This window comes from Camelus dromedarius, chromosome 24 (assembly GCF_036321535.1).
Source record: "Camelus dromedarius isolate mCamDro1 chromosome 24, mCamDro1.pat, whole genome shotgun sequence".
NCBI classification, from domain to species: Eukaryota; Metazoa; Chordata; class Mammalia; order Artiodactyla; family Camelidae; genus Camelus; species Camelus dromedarius.
In genome coordinates, this window is record NC_087459.1 from 23282464 (window position 1) to 23299426 (window position 16963).

General features: G+C 43.2%; 1 protein-coding gene across 2 annotated transcripts in view; it reads right to left on the reverse strand.

Annotated features, from left to right (window-relative positions):
- The window catches only part of GALNT17 (polypeptide N-acetylgalactosaminyltransferase 17), a 364793-nt gene that overhangs the window by 18157 nt on the left and 329673 nt on the right, over positions 1 to 16963 (reverse strand). For both annotated transcript variants that reach the window (XM_064478595.1, XM_064478596.1), the window contains 3 exons: positions 12111 to 12296; positions 9565 to 9702; positions 2631 to 2726 (listed from right to left, as the gene is read on the reverse strand). In XM_064478595.1, the coding sequence (XP_064334665.1) occupies positions 2631 to 2726; positions 9565 to 9702; positions 12111 to 12296 (420 nt within the window). The remainder of the gene's footprint in view (positions 1 to 2630; positions 2727 to 9564; positions 9703 to 12110; positions 12297 to 16963) is intronic.

Here is a 16963-nt window from a genome sequence, read left to right on the forward strand (position 1 = left end):
GCTTCCTGGTCATTCTTCTGTTCCCCATGGGCACTTTTAGCCAGTTGGTGGTGGTGGTAGGGATCAGGAAATAATCTTGAATTAAATGGAATGGATTTGAATTTAAAATGCTTGGGTTCTGGATATATGCCCAGGAGTCGGATTACTGGGTCATATGGTAAGACACCTGCACCCCAATGTTCATAGCAGCACTATTTACAATAGCTAAGACATGGAAACAGCCTAAATGTCCATTGACAGATGACTGGATAAAGAAGTTGTGGTATATTTATACAATGGAATACTATTCGGCCATAAAAACTGACAACATAATGCCATTTGCAGCAACATGGATGTCCCTGGAGGATGTCATTCTAAGTGAAGTAAGCCAGAAAGAGAAAGAAAAATACCATATGAGATCACTCATATGTGGAATCTAAAAAAAAAAAGAAAAAGACGACAAATGAACTTAAATATACAGACTCATAGACATAGAATACAAACTTGTTGCCATGGGGGTGGGAGGGACAAACTGGGAGTTTGAAATTTGTAGATACTGACAGGTATATATAGAATAGATAAACAAGTTTACACTGTATAGCACAGGGAAATACATATAAGATCTTGTAGTAGCTCATGGTGAAAAAGAATGTGACAATGAACATATGTATGTTCATGTATGACTGAAAAATTGTGCTCTACACTGGAATTTGACACAACATTGTAAACTGACTATAACTCAGTAAAATAAAATTAAAAAACAACAACAACAAATAAATAAAAAGAAATAAAAAAATAAAAAATAAATTAAATGCTTGGGCTTGTAACATTTATAGCGGCACTATCTACAACAGCCAAGACATGAAAGCAACCGAAATGTCAACAACAGATGACTGGATAAAGACGATGTGGTATATAGACACACAATGGAATACTACTCAGCCACAAAAAAGAATTAAATAATGTTATTTGCAGCAACAGGGATAGACATAGATTATCATACTAGGTGAAATAAGTCAGACAAAGACAAATATTAGATGATATCACTTATATGTGGAATGTAAAAAAATGATACAAATGAACTATTTACAAGAAACAGACTCACGGAAAGAAAACAAACTTAGGGTTACCAAATTAGGAGTTTGGGATTAGCAGATACAAACTACTATATATAAAACAGATAAACAAGGTCCTACTCTATAATGCAAGGAACTATATTCAATATTGGTAATAACTTATAGTGAAAAGAATATGAAAAAGAGCATATATGTTTGTATAACTGGATCACTATGCTGTACACCAGAAACTAACACAACATTGTAAATCAAATATGCTTCACCAAAAAAAAAAAAAAAAAGCTTGGGTTTGACTGGAGAGCCTGGGTTCCAGTCTACTTTGCTCACAGGCATGCACTCCTCTGTGCCTCAGTTTCCTCACGCTGCCTGCTTATCTCCCAGGGTGACCGCAAGGAGCGGAGGACTCAGGATTCACCTGCCTGGCCATGACTTGTTCACTTTCAGAGGACCCATCACACACCGAAGGGCACTGAGAACCTGGACTGTGAGCACTACCTGCTGTGATAGTAGAAGAAACACAGCTCTCCCCTTCCAGATACGGGCTTAACGGGAAAGCAAAAGTGCTACGAGCAGAGAAAACCCACGAACCATGAATGCATGTGCGAGCATGTGTGTATGACTGATGCACGTGAACATGTATGTGATTGTGTGTGTTCATGGAACACGAGAGAGACAAAGGGAGCTTACAGGGCATTTTGTCCACTGTCTTCCTTTTACAGATGAACAAATTGACACCCGGAGAGAGAAATCTGAGTCTGGCTTAGAACCAACCATCTCGTGTTCCTCTGAAATGGAATATAAATGTTTTCCCAGTTTGCAGCTTGCCTTTTATTACTTTTGGTTGACATAAAAATGTCTTCAATTTTTATGCATGTCAAGTCTAATGACATTTGTGGATCTGTTTTCTCCCAATTCTAGAGGATTTCTGCTAAGCTCTTGGTGCACGCACCCATATTTGCACACACGCTGTGAGCTGGCACAGAGCTGTCAAAGGGAATTCATTTACCAGGCTCTACTTTTACTTCGTTGCTTCATTGTTCTGCCCTTTTGGCTATATTTGGTACCTCCTGGGAGACCAGAGGACACACGTATTCTTTGAAGTGTGACTGCAAACACATTCCTCCTTCCCACCCAGTGCCTGGCACTTGTACCAGGGCTTACAGACTGTCACACGTACCGCCAAACTGATGATGCCCTTTCAAAATGGACACGCCAATCAGCTTCTCACGAGGGGATCTGCTAACTCGTCCTCTGAAGTTGTAAGAGGCACACTTGGTGATCATTCAACATCTGTACTCATGGCATGTATTTGCCTACTAGCAAATGACTCTGAGGGTTATGCACAGTTTCCTTTCAGTACGAAATGTGCCCCTTGATCCTCTTAATATTTGTGCTGATGTCACCACTTGTGACTCTTTTCCCCCAGCCCCTCCAGGGAAACAATCAGAAAGCTCCTCACCGCTCAGAACAGGTGACAACTACCAAAGCAGAGGACAGCAGAAGTCCCAGAAGTCCCACGTGTTCCCTGTGGGCCCGGTGAACTTACTCCCTTCCTGGCCAGAGACGGGGTCCTACCTGGGGTCCCCAGCCATGGCACGGGTACAGGATTGCTGTGTGGTTCTCCAGCGGCCCCTGGTCCAAGCAGACGTCTTTTGCCTTGTTGTTGCGAAGCTGCGGAAATAGGTGAAAAGTGATCCATCAGAGCTCATCTGGTGGAGCTGCTGGTCCCCAGCCACCTCTCCACCATGGCTGGGTTCTGGCTTCTTGACGCAAAAGGCCACAAGACCCCGCCGCCCCCCCCCCCCCCCCCCGCTCCAAGTAAGGACCAAGGCGTGAGTCTCTGAGGTGATCACGTTAGCAAGAAAGACTAAGTCCTCCACTGGATGATGTGGGCACCAGCCCTCTGCCTGTGACCCCCACCACCCCACGCACACAGCTCCCCCAGCCCCGACACAAAAGAGGCTCTCAGGGAACTTTTGGACGTAGAAACACTGATTACACATTGGTTATCCAAAGTGGATCTCAGCCCCAACACTGGTTTTCATAACCCTTGGAACCACAGGTCAGCTTCTCAGGTCATTACTGGCATAGAGGCATGAAAAACAACAATCAAAAAAGTAAAAGAAAAACAAAACAAAACAAAAAAAACTTGCCATCATGAAAAGCTCAAGCAACAGTTACTCTTATATTCAAAAAATATTTACTGAATGCCTATGCTGTGTCCAGCACCATTCGAGGTGTTTGGAATGCATCTGTGGAGCAACAGACCAAAGTTCCCAAGACAACATCCCTGAATCTAGGCATGTCTCTTTGGAAGCATGTTAAGAACTTACCTAAGTCGGATCTCCAGGTCCACTGTGATTCCATATTGGTGACCATCCCACCCACTACCCCGCAATCTTGACCAGTGGGAAAATGGCAACGTTGTCGGTCTACCCCATATATCTGGGTCCCCTCCAGACTATATTCTCCATGGAAACCAAACTAAACAGGGATAAACCAAGAAGAGAGGCAAGGGACAATCTGCTTTTGTACACCCAAGTTGTGTCTAGGTTCAGACAACTGAGCAGACTTATAATAACTTAAGAAAAAAAATTTTTTTTTAAATAGCACCATCTCATTGAGATGTTTTGGAAAACAGAGGTAACAATTATTCACAATCCTTTCACACAATCAGTTAATTTTTTTCCAGATTTTTGGGAAGTTTAGTTTTGTTCAGTTTTGACTGTAATGAGCAACTCTATGCATAAAGCTTTGTTCACATTCAGATTTTCTTAAGAACAGAATCCTAGAACTGGGATAATGGTATCAAAGGGTATGGGGACTTTATAACGTGCTTAAAAACTGCTGCCTAACTGCTTTCTGGAAGCTTTGGACTAGTTTATATTCCTATTCACAAAGTATGTAAATACTTGCCAGTCCTGAGTTTATACCATTTAAAAGTATTGTGTTGATCAAAGCATACAAACTTCCAGTTATATGATGAGTATGTTCTGGGGACCTATGTACAGTATGGTGATCGTAGCTAATGATATTGTATTATAAACTTGAAAGTTGCTAAGTATGTAGAAATCTTAAATGTCCTCACCACAAAAAAAGAAATCGCAATTAGGTGACATGTTAGCTAACACTATCGTGGTAATCATTTTGCAACAAGTAAGTGTATTAAATCAACAAAGTGTACACCTTAAACTTACATGATGTTATATGTCAATTTTATCTCAGTAGAGCCCAGGGCGGGGGGGCCGAGAAGAACACCAGCTTGCGGGGGTGGGGGTGGGGGTGGGGGTGGGCTGTGGTGGTGGTGGTGGTGGTGGTGGTGGTGCAAACCAAAACAATGGAGGAGCATTTTTTTAAACCCAAGGTACCAAAGTCGGCACAGAGGAGTATAGAGAGAAGCGATTGATCAGATCCATTGCACAACATTCCCAAAGATGGTCCAAAGCAAGCTGTCTTTAAAGAATTACAAAGCTAGTTCTTTTATGGATGCTTTAAGGAAAGGCTTATTGCCAGTGTTTTCAGTGTTGTAAAGAGTAATTATATGGAAAAACCCAGATAACTTCTGAATCAAAAAGTAATTCAGAAGAGTTAGATTTTTGAAAGTGATGAAATTTAAGAAATACCTTTACCAATGTATTTTGCCCATGTTTTTCTTTTCATGTATACATAAGAGCAATACAGTAAAAAAAAAAAAAAAGTCTTCTGAAGTCTAACAAAGCTTTTAAAATAAACATAAAATAAAAACTACAGGTGGTGAAAGTTAATAAAAATATTATTATTCTGAGAGCTGACAAAATGTATCTTGTTGTTACAAATTTATACTGAATAGTAAATTGAAGTGTTTCATGTTTAGCAATTATTTCCCTTTGTGAGAATTATCTGTTTATTTCCTCTGGGATTTCAAATGGTTTTATTATAGATTTGCAAGAGCTCTTTACATATTAAGGATATTAATGTTTTTATGGCATATGTGTTCCCTGTAATGATTTCAGAATGCTAGGCTTTTAAATTTTGTTTCTAATGTTTATGCAAGCAAATCTATCATTCAGGAATTTCATAAATATTTACTGAGGGCCTGATAAGTGCTAAGTTTAATGAACAAACAAAGATCAAACAAACAAACAAATAAACAAACAAACCACCAGTCCCTGCCCTAAGGTAGGGCATGGTCTGGAGCAAGAGACAGACACAGGAAGAGGTGGTACAATAACTGAATTATCCAGAGCAGCAAGGAGAATTCTCCCTGCCCCCCATCTGAAGGGTTCAGAGACTAAGGGGAGGTGACTCCTGAGCTAAATGTTAACAAGGATTAAGTGGAAGAGATGCTGGCAGTGTTCTATTTTTCACCCAGCGAGTGGCTCCAGGGATTTTTTCCCCTTTATATTATTACACTGCACATGTTTCCTTTATGCACATTCTCTGTGTTGTATTTCATATTAATAACACTTAAAGAAAAAAAAAGATAAGCAAAGTGAACTAGGGAACAGAGGACATACAGTATGAGCTGAGCACAGAATTTGGAGCAAGAGTTGGTGGCCAGCGTTTCTGCACACACTGAGATGCTTTTGCAGGTGGGAAGGGAGAATCTTAACCATGTAAGAGTCAGGACATAAAGCATTTGCATATCTTTCCTTAAACAGTAATTTAAGACATCCCAGCTAATAGAGAGGAATAAAAATGTACAAATCAAAGAAAACTGACTTATTAACCTAAGTGGGCCTGAGCCCCAACACTGTTGTCAGGTGAGGCAGAAACGCCGGGGGCACCTGCTCAGAGGTGTCCGTTACTGTGCTGGGATCTTGTGTGGGGAAAAGAGTGAGCCGCAGTGAGCTTTAAAACACCACCATCTGAATAATGGTAAATTCTGTCACCGAACCGAATGTGACTACAAAGTCATTCTCCAAGAAGGTGTAAAATGCAAATAATGTATAATAATGTCTGGGTCTCAAATCCCACATAATATTAACAAAGACTGAAAAGCTGGTGAAAAGGTCCTTGAAAGTGCTTACATTACCACTTGACCCTTCATTGCGGAGGCTCAGAGATTAATTTTTAAAAAATGAGAGGTGATCAAAACGGAATTAAGAATAGGACGTATATACAGTTTCACATGACTAGAAAGCTTTTTAAAAGGCCCCAAACAAGCTGACCGAAAAAAAAAAAAAAAAAAAGAGGAAAGAGCAAGGAGCATTAAAACCAGAAACATTCATCAGCCTTGGGAAAGACTCTCAAACAGAATTGTACATGAAAAGCAAAGGCTAGAAAGTACACATATAGTATTAGAGTCACCCTACCTTCTTCCTTTTCCCGCTGCTCTGGGGTCTGGGTGTGGTGAAAAAAACCAACAGGAGTGTTAAAAAATAGAGTTGTCTAAAGAATGCTAGATTTTGTTCCCAAACTGAATTTGATTTAGTTTGGCTTCTTTCATTTAAAGCTATAGTCCACCTGAAATATAGTTCAGTATATGGTGAGGTCAGCAAGCAGAGAAGAAGTAATAGAAGCCAATGATCTAAGATGTTAACACTGATCGTAGCTGGGAAATAGGATTTGAAGTAAGTTTCGTTTTCATCTTTATATTTTCTAGGTAAGTATGTATTGAAGTCATTAGTTGAAAAAGATAGGAAAATTTGTAAAAACAAAAGCCTTCCCCCTTCCAAAAATCAGATTATGATCTCTATCTTACCTCCAAGGCCAATCCACCCTTCACCTCCAGAGATATCATTTACACTCTGCCTCATGAGAATGGCAGGCCCCGGAGTTGTGCAGTGCACAGCCTGTGGAACTGTGCCCTGGCCTTCTTACAGTATTGTTCCATTTTTTTCTTTCTCTTTTCATAACTATTTTACTTCTAACTATAAAATTATCATGTAAACATTAGTGATAATTGGGAAAATAAAGCAAAATACCCACTAAAAACTGTCTGTCCCACTGTAGAAGTTTCCCCATGCTATTCTCTTACTTGCTTCCAATCTAAAATAGTAGCGAATCTAATTGTATAATTCTGACTTTTTCCTCTTAAGCATTATATTATCAATATTTTTCTCACACTACTGAAATTTTGTATACAACTTTTGAAATGGCTGAAAAATATTTCAAACCATTAATACAATATATTTAACTAAACTTCAAGTTAAATTCAAATTTTTGATCAAGAGAAAAAAAAAAATCCCTGAGATGAACAATTTTACTCTCAAGTCTTTGTCCTCATTTCAGATTATTTACTTGGGATAAGAGTGGAGAGGAAAGTGTGACTATCACTAAGCCTTTTAATACACGTGGTTCAAATTGCTTTTTAAAGCTTCAGTTGAATTTGTTTGAATTTGCACTCTCACCAGACGATATGTGGTTTTTCATATTACCAAGACATTGTTGGAAAAGTACTAACATATATTTCCAAAATAAATCTTTGTTCATTTGGTAGAAGGAAAAAAGCTAACTCAGTGTATTTTGTATTTTAATTTCTTAGATTATGAAAGAAATTTTAAAAATTCATCCACTTGTATTTTCTCTTGTACTTCGTCTATTTTTCTTCGAGGATGTTTTATTTTCTTATTTAAATGAAAAATTTTCCTTAAATCGATTTGTAGAGTTCATTACAGATGAATGGTATTATCCATTCATCTATAGTATTTATGGTTTGCATATTTCCAGCTTGGCATATTATTTCTCCATTCAGTTGATAGATGGATTATTTTAATATTTATGAACTCGTATCAAATATCCTTTTCCTTTTCTTCCATGGCTTTCATTCTTAGAAAGCCCTTCCCCTTTCAGAGTTCACATTTGTATCTATTTCTGTGTGCTTTGATTATGGTTTCTTTTCTTTCATTTAATGCTACAGGCCATCTGAAATATACTTTGGGATATACTATGCTGTAAAATTTAAAAATTTTTTTTTCCCAAAGAGCTAGGCAATTTATCCAATTGTCTTACGAATAATCCATTTCACTGCCCGCTGTCTTTCAATGTCTCCTTTATATTGGATCTTTGGACACAAAAAACCCCAAACAAAACAAAAAGAAACATGCTTTCATTTTGAAGAAGACAAGGTAGTCTCGACCTATTAATAGCTAGGAGGCTGTGCCAGGTATACTCCTAAGAACTCTACGAACGGCAGTTCATTTCATCTTCCCAACAACCCCAGGAAGTAGGTAATTTTACTCCCCCATTTTACAGATGAGGAACTGAAGCTGAAACTAGGATTTGAATCCAGCAGGTTTCATGTGTCCCTGATCGCTACAAACCATACCCTGCAAGAAACAAGCTCCCCATCCAGATTCCAGCTCAGAAGGGACAACTCTCCCCCACCCTAATGATCCAACCTGGGGCTGAGTTACTTCCTACAAAAGGCTTCACGCAGAAAATAGAAAACTTCACATTTGTACAAAAAGGAAATGCTCTAAGTCCAAGAGAGTTTTCGTAGCTTCAGCCTGATTGTCACAGGGAGTTCCAGGCAGCCCTGGGAAGAAATCCAAATGCCAGAGCTGGTGGGGCATCTCTGGTATGTTCTATGTTTTCAGGCAAAACTACAGCACACACAAAAGGTACCATCTTATATAGCCATTAATAATGTTGCAGACAAATGCTTAAATGACACAGAAAAATATTCTCCATCTATCATTAGCGTTTCAGATTATTAGGCATTGTGGACAGCCTGGTTTTAGTTTAAATTGATAGATAGGTGATTGTGTGTATAAAAAGTATATGAAAAAATTTTTTCATAAAAATAAATATAAACATATACATAGTAAAGCAGGCCATACATCAAAAACATACACGTTATCTATAGAATTTGAACGCCAAGATCTAATCCTGGCTTCATGAATTATAAGCTGTGAGACCTTAGATAATGTACTTAATGTTGCTAACTCTCAGTGTTCTTATCAGTAAACTGGAAATAACACTACTGCCTCCGAAAGTGAGGATGCAATGAACTCACACGTGAAAAGCACGCAGAACAGTGCAGGCACATCGAACGCGTTCGTTGCTATTATTGCTATTTTCAAAATTTTCTAAAATGCAAATTTATGGCATTTGTCCTAAGAGAAAAGCCGACCTGTGTTAATATTCATAAAGGTGATATTATCTCATCATAGAACATCTAGAAGAGCACCTGTACCCTCTTTCTTTGGCCCACGGCACTGGGCAGTGGACCGACAGCTCCAGTCCCTGCCTCTCTTTATGACCCAACTTCCTGCTCAACGTCCCACGGACAGGTCCCAGGGAACCTGAAAATCAAAATGTCCTAAACAGAACTCACAGTCCTCTCCATACCCCAGGCACAGCGATGGCCCGTGCCCCTGCTGTAACGTTTATTACCTGTATCACCGCCACCAGCTGGTGAGAGCCTTGCTGTCAAGGCCTCCACCTCCAAAAACTAATCACTGAATGAAAGAACGAATGAATGAATGAGTGAGTAAATGACTCTGTTCCCTGTTCTCCCCCAGCAAAGTGATCCAGAGCCCACTGCACAGCCGTCCAAGTCGAGCGCAGGCATGGTCTTAATTACCTCCCCATAGGCAACGGTGTTATTGTATCTTCTCATTTCCGGGTAGACGTGGTCCAGGTACCACTGGAAATTCTTACACTTTAAACTTTTCCTTAAGGCTTTTCTTTCGGAGACATCACCTATGTCAATTCCTGGATTCTGAAAGTAAGCAAAGGGCATTAGTGACTGGGAAGTTCTGGCCAGAGAGGAGGACGGGCTTTGGGGCAATCATCAGAGAAAAATCTGAAGCCCTGTCTGATCACCTTGCCCCAAACTAGACACTGCTGTCCCCTGAGGGCAGCATGCAGCGCCCACAGTCAGCCTTCCTTACCATCACGAGAGGGATCTCGGGACACACTGATGTTGACAACCTGCCTTCTCCTCTCCATCTCCCCGACATTTCCTCAGTGACTCTCAGACCCCATTATTAGAGGAATTATTTGATCAAGACAAGAAAATAAATGGCTATAACCACCTCCCGTCTTTCTTTCCTATACGTGTGTAATTTCCCCCTTTGCTGCCTCTTTGTGAAGTTCCTTCTATGCAGATGTGAAAATAATTTTCCATTGCAAAGCTTGTAATGATGTTCTAATGAATAATTCACTCTGCTTTTACAGAAATGAACCTGTAATGGGTTGCTGTGTGGTGACAGGGGGAAATAAAGCAGCTGAAATATGACTCCGCGGACTCAGCCACAAGATGGCTGTGACCCCGAGGAGGCAGGGGACTCCAATGCGGCGGGCAGCCAAGCAGCATCTCGAAGGAAGCGGAGAAGAGTGTAAATGATTTCATTACAATTTCTTCTTTGGCAGCCAAATGGCGATTTTCAAGGAAAGTCCCTTTAAATGTCAAACTTATTAAAATTCAAAGGCAAATGTGGGCAGCGATATTTAACTCTTTGTTTGAATATACTTAGCATGATTAACGAGGACTTTCATTTGTGAAAAGCGTGGTGGGGAACACTGGCATTAAGGACCAGAGGTTGTGTGTGATGATGGAGAATGCACTGGGAGAGAGTCGGAAGCCCTGGGTTCTTACGACCCTGAGTAAGTCACATCCCCTTTCTAGGTCACAACTCTCATCCGCAAATAAGAAAAAATATGAATTTCAACACTTATTCCACTGACTTCATAGGGCTGTGGGTAGAGCTGAGTGAAGATGCCAGTTCACATCCCTGCTCTGCTGCGTGCAGGATGTAAGACCTCAAGCAAGTCACTTTAACTTGCCAGCGCTTCGGTTTACCCATCTATAAAATGGGCATCATAGTTCATGTCAAGCTAGCATTTACTGAGCACTTAAGGTTTGTTATGCTGTTTTAAGCTTTATTTTTATCTTCCCAGGAGTCCTATGAGATCGAGGTTGACAATCTCTGTTTTACAGATGAGGAAACTGGGGCAGGTGGCTCCTACATCACGAGGTGGTTATGAGGGCTAAATGAGATATTGCAAATAAGAAACTTAGTGAGCGCTTGGGACAGTGTAAGGGGCTGTACAAAAGTGGTTGCCTAATTTTATATAATAATGTGGAAAATCACCTAGTTTAACAGCTTAAAGTGCTACATGGTCATAAGGGGTTTTTCAGGGCTTTAGAACATTATTTCAATAACTGTAACAACAATGATATAAAAGTCTTCCCTTTTGTCCTCTTAATCCACAAACCTGCACATATCAACAGCATTTCTGCTGTCCTGGGCTCCAGCCTCCTGGAAATTCTCAGTGGGAATATCCATGGCTCTGACACCTATAGGTGCTCTGGCTGAACGTATCAACCCAACTGTGGCTGAGGGTACAGGTCACCCCACTGTGCTGTGGAGGACAAACAACACTTGCCAATCTTTCCATACCCCGTGCTAGGCACTGCTCTAAGTACAGCACATGTACTTAGCTCTAATACCTTAGTACTTAGATTAAGTACTTCAGATTTAGTTCTCACAACTGACCTAGGAAGGAGAACCTGCTATGATCCCCGTTTTATAGCTGAGGAACCTAAAATACAGAGATGACAAGCAGATTTGTTTAAGACGTCATAACTGTAAGTGGCAGAGCTGGGATTCCAACCACGCCAGTGCACAGCCACCGTGCTGTAGTAACATGGGGATTTCCCTAGATTATATTCTGGGCAGAATATAGAGGAGACTTGAAGAGCTACGTAAACAAGGAGTTCAGCATATACTGGGTGCCTACGGCATGGGGCAGCTGGAGCCCCCCACGTGGGCACACTGAGAGCAGATGACAGGGTCTGGTGCCAAATTCTCTGAGCAAGGATCTTTTGGACACAGTGTACATTCAGGAGCAGGGTGTCACGATTAATATAAGGAGGCTGGAATTAACGCAGTAATACCCTTCTAATCTTTGTAAATGGATTTAGAGATTTCTGTCGTGCCAATCCCCGTGTAAAGCAGGGGTTCTAAAACCTGGAGGTCCATGAGCCGCCTCAAAGGGCATTCGTAATTTCGCAAAGGTGAGCAGTTTTCTGGGGAGGAGCCATCAGCTTAGTAAAGGGATCAGTGACCTGTCAAACATAGGGCCACTGTCTTAGGGGGACGGGGAAGGGCTGCTGGGCCCTACCTCCAGTGGCAGATTCCACGCTATGTACACATGTGACTTGTAATCATCCATCCAGACCTCGGCGACCCGGAGGGCATTCCTCTTGGTGTAGAAGCCGATGTTGCTGTTGTATGGCTTCTTCTTTCGCTCGATGTGGGCCACCCGTGAGCACGGCAGGACCTCCATGCTGCCCCCGCAGAGCCACACCTGCAGGTGCAAGGACTTCATCAGCCTGACAGAGAAATTCCCAGAGGCCACTGCCCCCTTTCCCAGGCTTGAAAACAATAGTTCAGGAGACAGTGTGAGTGAGAAATGTATGTCAACATACAAAGGCACTGAGATTTCAGGGTTCATTTGTTACTGCAGCATAGCCTAACCTAACCTGACTAAAACAGGTAGAAAAGAAGGTTTAGGGGAATTTTTATAGCTACAACAGCTCAGGATATTAAAATCCAAGTCTTCCAAAGAGAGGCCCATAGATCTGAGGTGCCCTTGGTGACACATGGGTTTTCTTAAGTTTGCAGTAGTGCACAATTGGCATCCGTGAAGGTTTTCTTTCTCATCTGGCTGAAAGTGAGCCCTACAGAGCTGTAATGGAAAACTCAAACTAAAAACCAGACTATTTTTATTCATATCAGCACGAAGTGCACAATAATCTAATTCTGCATGGTTCGCATGCTCTATTTTGGAGTCCTAAGATACCTGGCCTTCTGGAAACATCCACCCATTGCCATCATGTACAGGTGTCACTTGTTGCTGGAATATTTAAGTAGAGGGCTAAAATGTTAATTGCCTTTAAGGGATGCAAAAGCCCAAGGAAGTGACACTTGCCATCCTCTGCATGATTGTGGTAGGCTTCCAGGCGCAAAGGCCCTGCTCCCGGAGGAAAGCAGGACCACCCAACTTGTCTCAGTCCCAGGCAGGACAAACAAAGCATTTCTGACTGTCAAGAAGGACTAAATTGTGAAGATGAACTTCCTGGTATGGGTGAGGAGAGGAGGAAGAAGACACGGGGAGGTGTCAGGGACCCATGAGACTATCCTGTATACTCTATAAATGAGAGCATGCATCTAAATGACTCAGGTCACGACAGACAAAGTATGCTCCTCCCAACGGAGTCACTTCATGCCATTCTACTTTCAATTTCCCTAACTCCCTCCTTGAGGATGCTAGGACCCGCTTGAGTGTTTGCACACCTCCCCGGGCTTTTGTTGACTGAATTAGGTGGCAAATTCATGTGTGTGTGAGATCGTCTGTTTCTATTTCCCACCTCTGGCTACCCCACAGGGAAATGATACAAATGGAAAATTCTCCCCATAACCAAGAGTCTTCACCTTACTTGTTTCTTCAAGGAGGAGACTGTGAGCTAAGAGACTGGTAGACAGTGTGTGGTCCAGGCTAGTTTGATTTGTGAGCTGACAAGTAGCTGCCCCCGTGAGCTGGGGCAGCCCCAGCTGTGGGCAGTGAAAGGGAGCCAAGTCAGGGAAGCAAAATACGGCAAGAGGACTGTTGGGGGAATAGGGGCAAGAGACTCTACAGGGTAAAATAAGGTGGTTGAATTCCCAGGAGTGAGCAATGCACAAAGACACAGAGTTCCATGGGTATGTGGCCATGGGTAGGTTCAAGATCCTGGGAATGAACGGAAAAACATCTCATGCTCACAGATTGGAAGACTTAACATTGTTAAGTCAGTGATACTCCCCAAATTTATTTAACATTCAACACAATCCTTTTCAAAACCCCAGATGGCTTCTTTGCAGAAATTAACAAATGGATCCTAAAATTCATATGGAAACGTGAGGGACCCAAAATAACCTTGAAAAGAACAAATTTGGAGGACTTCCACTTCTGATTTCAAAATTTATCACAAAGCTACCACGGATCAAAGACCTAAATGTAAGAGTCAAAACTATAGAACCCTTAGAAGAAAACATAAGGACAAATTGTCATGACCTAGGTTTAGGCAAATGTTCACCAGCTGATGAATGGATAAACGAAATACGGTATATCCACACACTGGAATATTACTTAGCAATAAAAATAAAATACAGACACATGCTACAACATGGATGAATCCTCAAAACATTATGTAAGAGAAAAAGGCTCATCCCAAAGGACTGAATATTATTTGATTCCATTAATACGAAATGTCCAGTAAAAGAAAGTCCATAGAGACTAGAAAGTAAATTGATGGTTGTCTGGGGTTGAGGGAGGGGTTGGAAGAATAGAGTGACTGCTAGTGGGTATGGGGTTTCCTTTTAGGGTGATGAAAATCTTCTAACATTGATTGTGGTGAATATGGCACAACTCTTTGAATATGCTAAAACCCATTGAGTCATACACTTTAAATGACTAAATTATAATAGTATGTGAATATCTCAACCAAGCTGTGACAAAAGTAAATAGATAATAAATACACAGAGAGATGGGGAAAAGAAGATTCGAGGGATAGCTTCCAGTTCGGGGAGGCTCAGGAGGACTGGTGAAAGCAAAGCAGAGCTCAGTGAGGACCAGTGAGGACCCAGCAGGGATCTCAGATGCAGGTGTACAAGGGCCTCAGCAAAAGCCAGAAACCTGGTCACGAGAATGGAGATGCCAGGTGGGAACAGAACGGCAGTCAGGCTGACGGGGTGCCCAGTCCTCTGTAAGCAGTCCAGACCAAGGTCGGGATTGCTCCAAAGCCTGGGGTGCGACCAGGCTCCCAGAGGGCTCGGGTGGCCTTGGCTGCTAGGAGTCGGGTGAGAGGGCAGAGGAGCCAGGCTGGACCCTGTGTCAGATCCCGCACCTCTTAAACAAGGGTCGGAGGGTGATGATGGTGCACCAGGCTGGAGGCGGCAGCCCAGCACGCCCATCCTGTGCCGCAAGGACTCTGGCTTCCTGCCCTGGGCTCTGCCATATGGACATCAGTTGGTAGACTTGGTGGCACCAACTCAGAGCCACTCAGTTCTTCCCAGAAAGTGTGGCAAGGGGCAAGGGGCTCTCGGACTGCTAGGTGTCTTAAAGGTACACCCTTCTGCTGGGCCCAGCAAACCTACAGTCAGTGGCCAGGGTCGGTGCTGGCCTGGATGCCGGTAACACTGTCACAGACTCCCTTCTCCCAGGTCATATTCCTGTCATCCTCCTGTGCTTGCCTGGCTTTGGTCTATATCTCAGCCTGTCACTTCGGTGACTCAGACCGGATTTGGGGTCATACGTGTGAGTAACCAGCACATCTTGTGTGAGACAGAAAATGACATCACCAGGACACTCGAGCTGCAAACTGCTCTGGAAATATCAGGAAGGAGAGGCAATTCAAAGCATGAAAAAAAATATACATAAACCCCCAGTGGGTTTGGGAGGAACTGAGCACGGTCCCTTGGGCCCTGAGGGGACAGCCCCAGCCCTCGGGCAGGTCCTGGGAGCTCCTCTCTGCCCTGTCCTTCCCCATCCTCCACTTCCACAGACCCCACTCTGCCTGCTCCAGACCCTGGGACCAGCCGAAGAGTTACAGCCAAGCACCAAACACCAGCTACCTCATTCAGTCCTCACAGATGAGGACACTGAGGGTCTGAGAGGTTATGTTGTTAATAAGCCACAGTCAGCAAGTGGTGGGGGGGCCCAAAACCACATCCGTAGCCACATGCCGTGCCCACATGCCATGCCCACAGGCTAGCCCTTACCTGGTGGGCATGGTGGCTCTGACCCGTCTAGTCCAGGAAGAGCTGCCCTGCGGCCACGGGTCCCCCAGCCCTCCCTCAGGGTGCCTGCTGGCACCTCTGACTTGCACTGTTGCCGAGTTGAGCAAGGGGGAACAGCCTGTGTGTGCATGGCCCACGGCAGCTCCACAGGTATGAAGCATGTCTGGAGAGGGGACGTAGGAGTTAGGGAAAGGGGAACAAAACAAAGAAAAAAACGGAAGCAGTCCAGAAGCTACGACATGACAGGCAGAGAAAGCAAACCAGACGGACCAAGGGCCATTATCATCAGAATCAACGCCAGGAAGCTCTAAGTCTCTCCAACGTCTCCTCCCACAAACCCGGAACCACCCTGGTGCTTCTAGGAATGTTGGTCTCTGGGACCCTGACTGGTGATGTGTCTCCCCTTGCCGCGGTCACCGCCAACTGGCCGAGCCCACCCTGGACCCAGCTGGGGGGCGTTCTCCAGCAGGAGCTGAGAGGTGCCAAGGGGAAACCAACCATTTTATTCTCTAATGAGGAAGGGCCACGGGTTCCATTTTCCCCAGAACCTGGGCACACCCATTCTCCCCTCTGCATGAACCCCAGTTTTCTCATCTATAATTAAGGGGGAGGCTATCTCTGAGGGGCCTTTCAGCTCTGGCTTTCTATAGTTCTCTAGACCACAGTGCCCTGCTGCAGGCCCAGGGGGGTCCCTAGAGGACGACACCAGCCACCCAACCCGGTGTTGACTTCCTTGAGGAATAATCTTGAGGTCACCAGGGTTCCCCCAGCTAAAGAATTCAGGCTTGTTTGGCCCACTGGTTTACCTCTGTCAAATCTCTAGGGCGTCTTGGGATGGCCATGGGCACCGTGCATCACAGCATCCTCCAGGGATGCCCTGAAGCTGTGTTTTCACCTGATGAGCCAGTCCACAGCCCCTGGGCTACTTACTGAACCAATTTCTTGAAGGACATTTTCTCGTCTTGGCATAGGGCGTCAGATAGACACCATCAGATCTCAGATTAAACCACGGCTGAGTGTGCCAATCCTGCTTTTATTCTGTCCCAGATGTCCTTCTGGGCAGCAAACCTCCGGTTCTTAGATCACTTGCTTTTTCATTCCATTATCAGTTGTTATTATCAGCTGTATCCTTGGCTTTCTCCTGGAAGCCAGTTTTCATATTCCACAAAACAAATACTATCCCTTTCCAGGATGTCA